Genomic DNA, 14,146 nt, shown 5'->3' with positions numbered 1-14,146 from the left:
AGCCTATCTATAGAATAGTAAGTATATACACTGCATGTGCTAAGTATATACTATAGTATAGCCTACCTATAGAATGGTAAGTATATATGCTGTATATGCTAAGTATATACTATAGTATAGCCTACCTAAAAAATAGTAAGTATATACGCTATATATGCTAGAATAGAAAGTATATTATAAGAGTATATATATTAGGTCTCGCCGTAGTTATAATATATTTATAATAACTACTATTTTTTTAGCCGTATAGTGATGTAAGGCGGGACACATTATATATATACTTACTATTCTATAAGGTAGGCCATATTATAGTATATTCTTAGCATATATAGCGTATATACTTACTATTCTATAGGTAGGATATACTATAGTATATGCTTAGCATATGCAGTATATATACTTACTATTCTATAAGTAGGCTATACTATAGTATATGCTTAGCATATGCAGCGTATATACTTACCATTCTATAAGTAGGCTATACTATAGTATATGCTTAGCATATGCTAAGCATATACATGTTACAATATTATATAATATTATTTATTTGCTAATTTTAAAATAATTAATTTCTTGTATATGCGCTGCATATGCATAAAGCTCGGCGTGGTCCAAAGCTGATCGTGGTCCGAAAGCTGGTTTGCAAGTTCGGGGGCTTACAGCTCGGCAAGGTCACGGAAAACCTCGGCAAGGTCACAAAGTTGAACGGGGTCAGAACCTTTCAGACCACGCTCAACTTCTGACCCTGCTGAGCTTTATGCATATGCAGTGCATATACAAAACATTTTTATTTATTTTATAGAATTTAAAGTATTTAATAAATAAAAATTATAAGTTATGCGTGGCATATGTGGGGCATATGCTATAATAAAATTAATAATTTAAGTTATTAAAATATCCCTATATATGCAGTGTATAGACTTAGCATATGCGTAGTATATGCTAAGTCTACACACTATATTAAATTTATCTTTATTTTTAAGATTTTACTCCCTTATATACTACCTTTTAAAGTATTGCCTTTGTATTCTATATAAGACAGGCTATATAATAGCATCTACTTAGCATATGCTGCCAATATATCACTAATAAGCCATTTAAATATTTTCATAGGGTGCATATATATGCTGAGCATATGCATTGCATATTCAATGTATCAGTCACTACGGTAAATTGTGGCTGTTGATGCGCGTTCTGTATGGCTAAAAGTGTGGCCCCGCCGACCTTTTCCCGGCGCTCCATCGGTGACCCCGTTCAGCTTTCGCCGACTCCCATCGGTGACCCTGTTCAACTTTTCCGTGACCCTGCTCAGCTGCACCCCGCAAGTTCGGACCACGTTGAACTTTTGGACCACGCCGAGTTTTTTGCGGACCACGCCGAGCTGTGAGCCCTTCTTTCCTTACGCAACGTCTTGACTTCATTACACAGTTTATGTACGTAGCTTAATAATATCTACTTCGCTACATATTATCATCGCTTGTACTCACTCCGTGGCAATATCTACTACACTCGGCTAAGGATTATAAAGGTAATAATAGTAATAAGAGAGTAGTCGTGAAAGAGTAGCTATTTTAAAGCTCTACTAGAGCCTAGGGGTATAGTGTGAGGGGGCTTTGTAGACAGGGGGCTATAAGGCACGATTGTGGAACAGGATAGATTGGTGAGAGAGACGAATCCTTGAGGAGGTAAGGCCTTTATCTCAGTTGACTCAGACCCTCGGAGAGAAAATCCACCTTACCTCCTGCAAACTCCTGAGCCAATAAGCGGCTGGCACCGCCACACCTAAGCCAATTAGCGACTGGCGCCGCAGCTAATGTGCGCCGCAGGCGTTAGTGCTTGCGCTAGCTTTAGCAGCCAATTATAGAGCGCCGAGGTGGATTCCTCTCCGAGGGTCTGAGAGATTATGGGCGCGTTTTGTAAGGGCTGTACAGCCTCACTGGTGGACGATAGTTGTATTGCCTTCAACGTCGTACTTCGACCCCTAATACAGCACTTCTCAGCTCGCCAATGCCTCCATTTGAAAGCTCATCTCCTACTCTATATATTGCATTCGCAATGGAGCCCGGCCGTGCCCCTAATACCCTTACAAACGTCCCTACAAACGTCCCTACAAACCTGCACGAACGCATGCACGAACGCCTGCACGAACGCCTATATAAAGCTCTGCTCAAAGCTCTGCTTAAAGCTCTACTCGAAGCTCTGCATAAGGCTCCACTCAAAGCTCTATCGAAGCTCTGCTCGACGCTCTGCACGACGCTCTGCTCGAAGCTTTACTTAGGCTCTGCACGGAGCTCTGCTCAAAAGCTCTGCTCAAAAGCTCTGCTCAAAAGCTCTGCTCAAAAGCTCTACGCGAGGCTCTGCTTAGAGCTCTACTCGAAGCTTAATACGGAGCTCCAAAACTCTCCTAATACGCAGCACTAATATACTAGGAAGTCTCTATAATCGTCTACAGTGATGTGCACGACCAGCTTCACCCCCCCCCTTAGCGAGTTGCAGATTCGGTACGCGCATCCAATTTCGCCTGGTTGCCACCAGCTGTACATCGTAATTGTAGCGAACGGCTGTGGCTGCACGCAAGGACCTTTTTTGGTTGCCCCTGGAGAATCGCCTTGGTTGGCCAGGAGAATCAAATTGAAGACGACGCTTCCTTTTCTTCCCCTTAGCTATGCCCTCCCATTGTGCCCGCCCAAACACGAATAACAACGCTGTCTCTGCAGAGAGGTTGACGAAATTTGGCAATATCGTACGGGGTGGAAACCTCACGATATTTGACGAAGATCACGACACTGCGGAGGAAGGCCGCCAGAAGTAATGTTCTTGTAGCCAAGCATACGGCTTCGCTACAATTACTATGTGCAGCTGGTGGCAACCAGGCGAAATTGGATGCGCGCGTACCGAATCTGCAACTCGGCTAAGGGAGGGGGTGAAGCTGGTCGTGCACATCACTGTACACGAACGGCTCTATAAACGTCTATACGATCATTTAACTAAACGTCCGTACGAACGGCTTTATACAGTGATGTGCACGACCAGCTTCCACCCCCCCTTTGGCGAGGGCTCCAAAATTTTAAATTCGGTACGCGCATCCAATCTCGCCTGGTTGCCACCAACTGTATATAGTAATTGTAGCGAAGCCGCATGCTTGGCTGCAAGAACTTTGGTTCTGCAGTGTCGTGATCTTCGTNAATATCGTAGGTTTCCACCCGTACGATATTGCCAAATTTCATCGGCAATTGCGGAGACGGCTTTGTATTCGCGTTTTGGCGGAGGCATAAGCAAAAGAGGAAGCGTACGTTAAGGAAATGTTGGGGGAGCGTCGTCAAGCAAGTTCTGAATTTGATTCTCCCAGCCAACCAGAATAATTCTCCATGGCAACCAAAATGGTCCTTGCGTGTAGCCACAACCGTTCGCTACAATTACTGGCGAGATTGGATGCGCGTACCGAATTTAAAATTTTAGAGCACTCGCTAAAGGGGGGGGGTGGAAGCTGGTCGTGCACATCACTGTAAACGTCCATACAATTAATTAATTAGTCACCTACACGAACGCCCGTACGAATGTCTGCACGTCTGCACGTCTGCAATCTACACGTCTGCAATCTACACGTCTACACGCCTGCACATGGCTCTGCACAAGGCTCTACACGAAGCTCTGTACGAAGCTCTGCACGAAGCTCTGCACGAAACTCTACACGAAGCTCTACACGAAGCTCTACTAAAGCTCTACACGAGCCTCTACCCCCTACTGCGAAGCAAATCTATACCTACTAGTATAGGTATAGTATAATTAGGTGAGCTGTTTATAATAGGGTATAAGAGGTACCTTATAAAGTTTGGTAGTGAATAGAGTTATGGTGGAGTACGGTCGCTGTATTGATGAGGCTGGTAGGTATAACCGGGTTCAAAAACGTATCTTTAAACTTTAAGGCTGTACTTCACCCCCTAATACATTAGTTAGCTAGTTATAATTATTATAATTAAATAGAAGAAGAGATTGTAATTTAAATGCATCGTGAACTATAGCTGTAGCTACTATATTAACCCCGTTATGGTTGCTTAAAGTTAGTATATATTAAGAATCGCGCCCAGTTTACAGCAAACGCGCGCCCATAATCTCTCAGACGCTTCGTAGAGGAATTTTTGGGGTGGCAGGGGTGGTAGGGGGTAGCGCGACGTTCTATTAGCTCAGGAGTTAGTGCGCGCCGCTAATTGGCTCAGGAGTTCGCACGAGTTGGCAGAGTGGGACTGTGGCAAGAGAGTGGGGCCATGTAACGCCACAAATTCCTCGGCGAAGCGGCTGAGGCACCTGAGATAATAAGGCCTCTGGGATCGTGGAGACTATATACTACGGTCACGTGCCGGAGGCACGTGACCGGCGACCATCCGAGGCAGACTTGCCAATCATTCAACGAGGCTTCAATATTGAATTGAATTGAATGCCAAGACTCAATCAATTCAATCAATTCAATCAACTAAGAGCTCGCGGGCTTGGCAACGTATTCAATCTGGAGGTCCTAATTGAATTGAGTTGATTGAAAATATTGAAGCTTTTAATATTATATAGAAATATACTAAAGTTCATATGCAGTGATGCCCTAAACCTTATTTTTCTTAGTGTTCCTCACCAAAAAAAACTTTATCCGAGTATTACCCGTTATTTACACCCTCATATCGCCGCCAAAGTCTTGGCAGGCAGGGTTTTGCTACCAATACCAACTCGAATTAATGACGATTCCACCAATATCGTTAGACCCCAAAACGTATATTCATCCCCACAGGCTTAATATAATTGAAGCCTCAATAGCGGTAGGATCGTGAGACAAGGAAGGCATAATTGATATAGTAGATGAGCAGTTGAAGCGCCCGCAGGACGGAACAAGATACACACGGCAGGAAGGTGACTCAACGCTATGCCAAGACCCGTGATAGTTACTAACTACTACGCCAGTTGAATTTAGTTGCAACTGTTGCAATATTGATTCAATCAATTCAATCAATTGAACCCTCTGCTTACAAAGCTTTCAATTCAACCAACTCGAGGCGTCAATTGAATTGAATTGAATGATTGGCAAGCCTGATCCGAGGGGCGTCCGGGGGTTGTCCTGAGGGCAACCCGCAATAATATCCCTTACATATAGAGCTTACTTTTAATTAAAATACTATTCAAGAAGTGAATGAGTCATAGATACCCCTGATCTATACTCTTCTAGGAAGGTAACATCGCTTGGTCGACACTATTTGGACCTTGAAGCTGACCAAATCGTGAGAGCTAATTACTTGTGAAACCGGGGCGGGTCGTGTGATTTAAGGTAGTCAAGTAACGAAGAAGTGCCCCAAGCGGAGACCAAGATCCCGCTAAATTCCAAAAGGCAGCACACCTGAAAAAATTTTATAACGGGAAGAATTAAATGAAGGTTAGGCACTCGTAAGGATGAACATATTCACTAATCAAATGGGTTAGGCATAGTGGCATCAAGTTAGTAAGAACTGAACTGTTGCCTGCTAGTTTTCAGTTTCGAGACATATCGGGATGAAGATTCACACATGGTCTGTTTAACATCCAAGCCTCATTTGCAGGGGTAACTTATGACATAATTGACGAGAAACAATACAGAAAGGACAAGGTAGTATTTGAATGACTACAGAAGCCTCCGTTTGTGTCCACTAATATCCAAAAGAGCGAAAAGAATGCAGACGCGCGAAACCAGATGTCTGAAAACCTGACATTTCAAATCAAACTCTTCATCTCTCACCCCCAAAAGGCTCACACTGACGCAGCTAGTTTGCTCTATTGCGGTGCTTTGGACGCTTATTATCTAGCAATCCCAAGACCAGCTCTTGATTTGAGCGCCATTGGAGTAGCCCATGCATTGACCAGTGCTAGTGAGCACTGCATCGTTAGAGCAGTTGCTGTCGCTGTAATAAGTGACTACGGGTAATTAGAAAAGTAATTAAGGGACTTCAATCTTAGACTAGAACTCTTACTTGAGCAGTTGGGGTCGATAGAATCGATAAAGAGACTTTTAACGTTGCCTATGGGTAGATGTCAATAATGCGAATACTCTGAGAAGTTGTTAAACAAAATTTCTTACCTAAGCTCTCGCATGCAACAGAGTGGCCGCTCCAGTTCAACTCGTCGCCAGAGTTACAGCTTGTGCCGCTCCAGGTTCTAGCTGTAGTCGCCGATACAACCGTGCTGGCTAGGAGGGCGAGGATAGCAGTGGTGAAAGAGACCATGATTGCGATAAATTAAGACTTTGAGTTTAGTTTGACTGTTGGAAAGAGAAGGATGGCTTGTCAGAAGAGTTGCTGGTTGGCTTGAGGATGGTGAAGACCAAATGCTGGAGGAACAGAGGCTTTTATATTTCTTCTCTGTACCACTCCCTCACTAATCGCTTCATGGACGCATTGAGAAAATAAGCTGATGTTTCGACCCATCGTTAGGGTTTCGTATCCAAGCCTGGCCATTGTAAGAATACGGCAAGATCATCGCGGAGCCAAATAATTACGTAGGATTAATATTAGCCATGTTGACAAAGAAAGTAATTATAGTCTGGAGAACCTCAGGACATGTCGACCTGAATCGGATTTTGCTACCTTGACCCGGTCACTGACCCCCCGACTCGGTCACCGACTCAGTCACCTTCATGTATTTATAGAGGCTCTAGAGCCACATTCAATAGACAGACTTCTCATTCTTGACCTGCGCACGGACCTCCGATTGACAGTACAGAATGCTCACTACTAGAGATAGGTCAGTTGGGCTGACTGGCAGCTTGTGTAAATTAAGAGATGTAAGGATCAAAGAAGCGGAGCATTCAGATATTGCTAGGTGTTGAAGTGGAGTGATAGGTGATAAAAGACACGAGTAATTTAAGAAGGTCCTATCCGGGCGAGGAGATGAGTTTTGGGGCAGCTAGATTGGCTGGGTCGGCTTCTGTCCGCGTTTAGATCATATTAAGGCTTTCGCACAATAAGAGTGTATGCACTTCTAGTGGTTTAACCCTTCCACTGCCGGTGATTGAACTCTGTATGAAAGATTACCTACAGGATTCTCAGCCCCGATTTGCTCCAGCAACCACGGGACTCCTATAAGTGAGGTGTTATTATTTCCCTAATCCGGTGACAAGTTCCGAGGCTAAAGAGTGAGACCCCGTAAGCTGAACCGGTTTGTTCAGACTATAAACTAACTATTTTCGCTAAGGCCAGAATCATAGAAGGCTCCGTAAAGTTTATGTGTGTTGCAAGGTTTCTAGAGTATTGGTTGGAGATGGGCTCGTATGTAAGGTTTTACTATAGTTGAATGACATGCCGCAAGTAAATGGATAGCCTTGTGATCGACCAATAGGCAGCGTCGCTAGCAGCGCTGACAGCTAGCAGCTGATGTAAGCAGTCAGTCGGTGTTAAGATTGTAGCGACCAGTCAGCGTAGATGCATGCAGCGAGCCGCCGGCTCTGCGGTAAGGAAGGATCAATTTGGTGGTGTTTTGAAGCTTTTTGGTAGACTTTTTGGAATAAGTTGAGGATATTGGGAAGCCCTGGGATATCGTGTATTTGGACGCGTCTACCCACCAATATCAACCTCTTTATTAACACAATAATATGCAATACACCCTACATTACCCATCAGCTAGGCGGTAGAGCTTCTTCCTCTACTTCTTCCTCATCAAACTTACAATCTACACCTTAATTAAGCTCTTCGCCAGCCCGCAGCCGTTGCAAATCTACCGCTTCTACTCCCCTTACAGTTGAAGACTCCCAAATTAAATAGGCAAAATCCAAATTCTCACCACTGACGTCACTACCTCCTTTGAAGCCTCCGCAGCGCTGACTAAATCCGACGGTTTTTGAACACTATACAAGGTCAATTAGGATAGATTTAAGACTGGGCAACGTCAATATTTGTACATACTGAGGTGCTGCCAAAAATCTAAAGTTCAACTCTATAATTCTACCACGTCTATATAGTTTACCCGATTAGGATAAGCGCGCTGACAGTCAGCGCATATACTTCTAGCGTAACGTTCAGCGAGCGACTTGATTAACGCAGTCAGTCAGCGGTAGGGGTCTATCGCTCGTTGAGTGCTGACTGTTGGCCACAATGTAATCGACCGGGGCATAATTTATCTTCAAACGTGTAAAAATTGATGTCTTATCGTAATATATATACAGCTGTGGCTGTTTTCTGTTAGGTTATATTCACGTTAAATCCTGAAAGACTAAGGGGAAGTAGGATTGGTCCGATTTGATGACAATATCAAAGAATCTACATGCTCATAGTTGACATGGTATTGATTTGAAGAGAATTTATATTGCGAGAAAAGTGGGAGAATACCGGGGCAGCCGGCGTTCGGAGTTGTGGGGGCTATTTCCAGTAAGTTGGGATTGACCATGTACCAAATGGTTGGATACGAAACCTGCTCAGAGCCTTTTTTAAACTGTCGGGTAGCTGAAAGGCATTATGCTTGTGAAGATCTCGGGTTGGCTGGTTCGAGGTGATGACGGCTTTAATATTAGAGCTGGCAATGACTGGCATTGTAACCAGCGTGGGTTTCAATAAGCGAATATTCAGCCAATAAAATATCGGCATTTGCCAATATTTGCAGCGCCAATATTAAATATTGGCAATAGTTTAGACCAAATTATTATAATAAAAGTATACTTATTCTAAAAAGAAAGATTATATAAATTATTGGCATATATTGGCAGTTTTTATAATAGTATTTTAATTTCTTGCCTGCACAAAGCTCTGCGCAAAGCTCTGTGTACGAAGGCTCTGCGCGAAGCTCTACAGAGGTTCTGCACAAAGCTCTGCACGAAGCTCTGTACAAAGCTCTGCACGAAGCTCTGTACAAAGCTCTGCACGAAGCTCTGCACAAAGCTCTGCACGAAGCTCTGCACGAAGCTCTGCACGAAGCTCTGCACGAAGCTCTGCACGAAGCTCTATATAAAGCTTTGCACGAAGCTCTACATACGGAGGCTCTGCACGACGGCTTTGCGTACGACAGTTCTGCGTACAACGGTTCTGCGTATGACGGCTCTACTATAGAGACTCTATATAAAGCTTTATATAGATCTTCGTGTAGAGCTTTATACAGGGCTTCGTGCAAAGCTTTATACAGAGCCTCCGCAGAGCTTCCCGCGGAGCCTCCGTATATAGAGCTTTATGTAGAGCTTTATATAGAGCTTTATTTATATAGTGTAACAGAACCTTGTAGTAAGAACTACGATGGGCTCGTTAATAGGCTAGGTGTGTAGGAAATGTAAGTATAGAAGTTAACAACGTAATAATAACTGGTGGAGTAGTTGCCTAATAGATTAACTCTAATTGTATTCTAAGAATTACTATAAGGAAGGAATTATCTAGGTAGGGACTAAGGGTCCTTAAATACATAACCGTACTCCTATAAAATCCTTCTTATACGTAATATACGTGTGCTCTATCTACTCTATCGCGAATTATATAGATCCTATAGATCCTATAGATTACCTTACGTAACCTTAGTTACTATTCCTCGTTATATAGTTCTACCGGCTCCATTCTAAACCGTGCCTAAATTAACTAACTAGCTTCTTTTAACTCTTTTCCTAGTAGTCGTAATATTATACTTAAAGCGTCCATAACACTATCTCCTTCCTCTTTATCTTTATCCTTAAAGATTTAAAATATCTCTAAGTTGTTTACTAGAGGTATAATGTCCGTCTAATTAATTTGGTTAATATTGTTACTTATTATACCTAAAGCAATTTCTTCTTCTTTAACTGCTTGCTGTATTCGCACCGTCGCTGCGATACTGTCCCTTAGTAAGATTATACCGTCTCTATATTCTTGTTATTTAAAAGAGGGGTTAATTTATGTTATATTGGCAAACCTATCTTTATAACAACTATCCTTTTGTTTAGAGTGCATTAAAGTAAATATTTACTTATTCTATAATGTTCGCTTTATCTTTAATACTAAATATACGTAACCTATTACTCTTAATAGTCGTCTAGTTCCCTAATTAATTTATTTTAGGGTTTTATATTTAATCTGCTGCTACGCGGCTAGATAATAAACTGTCTGTTACTCTGGCGGAATTACGCCGTTCTTATAATGTGGAATAAGAGGCTGCTAAAGCTTAGTAAAGAGCCCTTAATTCCCATCTAGCTGCGTCTGCTTAGTTAATCCGTCTTAAGAAGGTTTATAAGAAGGTTTGTTCTAAAGAGTAGAAACTTATAAAATAAGGTTTATAGGAACTTAGTAATAAAAAAATAGATTCTCTTTTAATAGAGAAGGAAATAGATCTAAGTAGTTTAGTAACTGCTCTTCCTAGGTCCCCCTTAGGTAACTTATTCTTTAGCAATCCTTCTTTTTTAATACTACCTAACCTATTCTCTTCCGATACTCCTATACCTTTCCTATAGCGTTCTTTAAATTTTCTAATAGCTCCTAGGTAGTCTTAGTATAGCCTATCTACTTAACCTTATACTATGTTTTATTGTTAACGTCCTTATAACTAACAATCTTTAAAACTTGCCATTTGTCTTCCTCTTATTCTCTATACGTGTCTGCTTCGTAAATCGGTAGCTTAATATTCCCGTATACTAGCTCTAGTATTACAATATGCTATATAGGGTAGATTTTTATTCTAGTTAGTAGGTTTAATTTAAACGTAACCAGTAAAATCTTCTGTGTAATTTTAAAAGGTCTTAGTCTGATGTAGTCTAACTTGCTTAGTCGTTAACTCTTAAAATTTTTGTATAGTAGCCACACTTTATCTCCCTCCTTAAGATCTAGTCCCTTAGATCTCTTAGCATTATAGTACTTTTTTATTCTCTTTTATACTTTCTTTACTAACTCTATAAGGTCTATATAAAGATTTATTAATGTCTTTATTTTTTTCTTTAGCTATACTACTTGTTTTCTTTACTTACTGTAGTAATAATAATATTCTTGGCTTATATCTATAATTCGCCTTAAATAGTAATATGCCTATTCCCTCTTAAGGTATTATATTATATGTAAACTATATAACTAGTAATAGCGATACCCAATTGTTCTGTGCGTAATTAATATAATGCCTTAGATACTGCTTTAGTGTCTAGTTTAATCTTTCTATTTAACCGTCTATTTGCGGATAATATGCGGTGGAAGTTGCTGCTTAAACTCCTTACTCTGCTAAGAATACTTCCTAGAATACTGCTACGAATCTTAGATCTCTATCCGATATAATTTTATTTAGTACTCTATATCTTATAAATACTTCTTTAATATAAATTCTAGCGATATCTTCCGCTAATATTTCTTTTATACATACTATAAAGTATCCCCACTTTATAAGCTTATCCACTATTACTAAAATTATATTATAATCTTGTCTAGTAATAGGATCTTTTAATTTTAGCAACTTAATAATAAAGTCCTATAATATAACCTCCTATGGTCTCTCTAGTATTTTAATAGGTTATAGCCCTCTATATAGCTTATGCCTCGTTAGTTTATTTCTTTAGCAATCTAAATATTCTTTTATAACTTTTCGTACTAAGCCCTAGATTCCGTTAATAATGTACTCCTCCTAGAGTCTTAATACTAAGCCTATAGCTCTATTATGTCCTTAAGTTAATCCCTTATAGAAGTCCTTTATAAATTGCTCTGCTATTCTTTTTAAGATATACTTTACTTCTTAGTTTTTATATATATCTGTTTATAGATCTTCTAGCTATACTTTTAGAATTCTTTATGCCTAAAAGCTTTCTAGTGTCTTATAGACCTTCTCTAGTTTATTACTTTCTTAAGTTACCATAATTTTTGGATAATTATACCTAATTAATCCGTTTATGTCTTTTCGTAGTAAAGCCCCTAATGGCTTCTTGTTATTTTATAGTTTAGCTTTATAGCTTAGAGCATCTACTTATGTATTGTCTGTACCCTTAGTATACTAAATCTTAAAATAGTATTCTATAAGTATCTCTGCCCATCTAACCTATCTTTAGTTAAGTTTCTTTGTTGTTAGGAATCCTATTAGGTTCTTATAATCCGTTTTAACTATAAATAGTTTATCTATGCCTTATAAGAATACTCTTTATTCCTTTAATGCTATAACTATACCTAATAACTCCTTATTATAGATGTTATAGTTTAACTCTAGTAGTGTTATCTTCCGACTATAGTATACTACTAGGTGCTATCCGTCTTAATATTTCTATATAAAGTATGCCCCTAGTATATAATCTAATATATCTATCTCTACGACCGTTTCTAATCCTAGTTAATAGATCTTAAGAACTAGCTCCTAGGTAAATAACTCTTTAACTTTTTTAAAGAGTTCCCTTTATTTCTCTTCCTATGCCTATAGTTCTCCTTTCTTCGTTAATCTCGTAAATGCATCGGGAAAATATTCGCAGGATGAGATTTAAGTAGACTTTATGTGGCGCGTTTCGCGTAATTAACATGCAATTTAACTAACTTGACACGCAATTAACCAACTTAACACGCAATTGACTAACTTAACATGCAATTTAACTAACTTAATACGCAATTAACCAACTTAACATGCAATTTAACTAACTTAATACGCAATTAACCAACTTAACATGCAATTTAACTAACTTAATACGCAATTAACCAACTTGACATGCAATTTAACCAACTTAATACGCAATTGACTAACTTGACATGTAATTTAACTAACTTAATACGTAATTAACTAACTTGACAACTTTAAAAGCTAACTGCATATTCCTTAACACGCAGTTAACCTATTTAACAACTTTAAAAGCTAACTGTATATTCCTTGACATGCAATTAAGGTAAAGCTATATACCAATTACGCAATCTTATATAATCTTATATAGTTTTATTACTTAGAGGCTCTGCATAAGGCTCTGCACAAGGCTCTACACAAAGCTCTACACGAAGCTCTACACGAAGCTCTACACGAGGCTCTGCACAAGGCTCTACACAAAGCTCTACACGAAGCTCTACACGAGGCTCTGCACAAGGCTCTACACGAAGCTCTACACGAAGCTCTACACGAAGCTCTACACGAAGCTCTACACGAAGCTCTACACGAAGCTCTACACGAAAGCTTACGTACAGAGCTCTGCACGAGGCTCTGCGCGAAGCTCTGCGTACGGAGGCTCTGCACGAAGCTCTACGTAGAGGCTCTGCACGAAGCTCTGCGCGAGGCTCTGCGTACGGAGGCTCTGCACGAAGCTCTACGTAGAAGGCTCTGCACGAGGCTCTGCGCGAGGCTCTGCGTACGAGGCTCTGCACGAAGCTCTGCACGAAGCTCTGCACGAAGCTCTGCACGAAGCTCTACACGAAGCTCTACGTACAGGGCTCTGCATGAGGCTCTGCGCGAAGCTCTGCGTACGGAGGCTCTGCACAAACTCTACGTAGAGGCTCTGCACGAGGCTCTACGCGAGGCTCTGCGTACGGAGGCTCTGCACGAAGCTCTGCACGAGGCTCTGCACGAGGCTCTGCGCGAAGCTCTGCGTACGGAGGCTCTACACGAAGCTCTGCACGAGGCTCTGCGCGAAGCTCTGCATACGGAGGCTCTACACGAAGCTCTACACGAAGCTCTATACGAAGCTCTACGTACAGAGGCTCTGCACAAGGCTCTGCGCGAAGCTCTGCGTACGGAGGCTCTACACAAAGCTCTACATCGGGTCCCCGCTATATTCCCGATAGCGTCTACACGTGTCTCTGCCTATGTAGCCGCCTTATTTTTTACCCTTCCTTCCCTCCTTACATCCTCCCTACCTAGGGAGGNACTAGAACGGCAGCCAGCAGAGGACCGTTGCTAGAACTAGATGACTATCGCTAGAACCAGACGACCGTCGCCAGAACCAGACAACCGTTACCAGAACCAGACGACCGTCGCCGTCGCCAGACGACCGTCGCCAGAACCAGACAATCGTCATCAGAGCCAGACGACTATCGCCAGAGCCAGACAACTATCGCCAGAGCCAAACAACTATCGCTAGAACCAGACGACCGTCGCCAGAACCAGACGACCGTTACCAGAACCAGACGACCATCGCCAGAGCCAGACGACCGTCTCCAGAGTCAAACAACTGTCGCCAAAACCAGACGACCGTCGCCAGAGCCAGACGACCGTCGCCAGAACCAGACGACCGTCGCCAGAACCAGACGACCGTCGC

At 41.5% G+C, this 14,146-nt stretch overlaps 1 protein-coding gene across 1 annotated transcript; it reads right to left on the bottom strand.

Moving 5' to 3' along the window:
- Positions 1–5,815: 5,815 nt before the first annotated feature.
- K441DRAFT_675039 (uncharacterized protein) lies at positions 5,816–6,236 on the bottom strand (the record flags this gene model as incomplete). Its single annotated transcript, XM_067650821.1, has 3 exons — positions 5,816–5,928; positions 5,985–6,032; positions 6,092–6,236. 3 exons carry the CDS (start codon positions 6,234–6,236, stop codon positions 5,816–5,818), a joined length of 306 nt encoding a protein of 101 aa, XP_067507147.1.
- Between the last annotated feature and the right edge of the window lie 7,910 nt (positions 6,237–14,146).

Source organism: Cenococcum geophilum, assembly GCF_001692895.1.
Source record: "Cenococcum geophilum 1.58 unplaced genomic scaffold K441scaffold_9, whole genome shotgun sequence".
Lineage (NCBI taxonomy): Eukaryota > Fungi > Ascomycota > Dothideomycetes > Gloniales > Gloniaceae > Cenococcum > Cenococcum geophilum.
The sequence above is the reverse complement of the archived record's forward strand: the minus strand, read 5'-3'. Positions and strand labels throughout refer to the sequence as shown.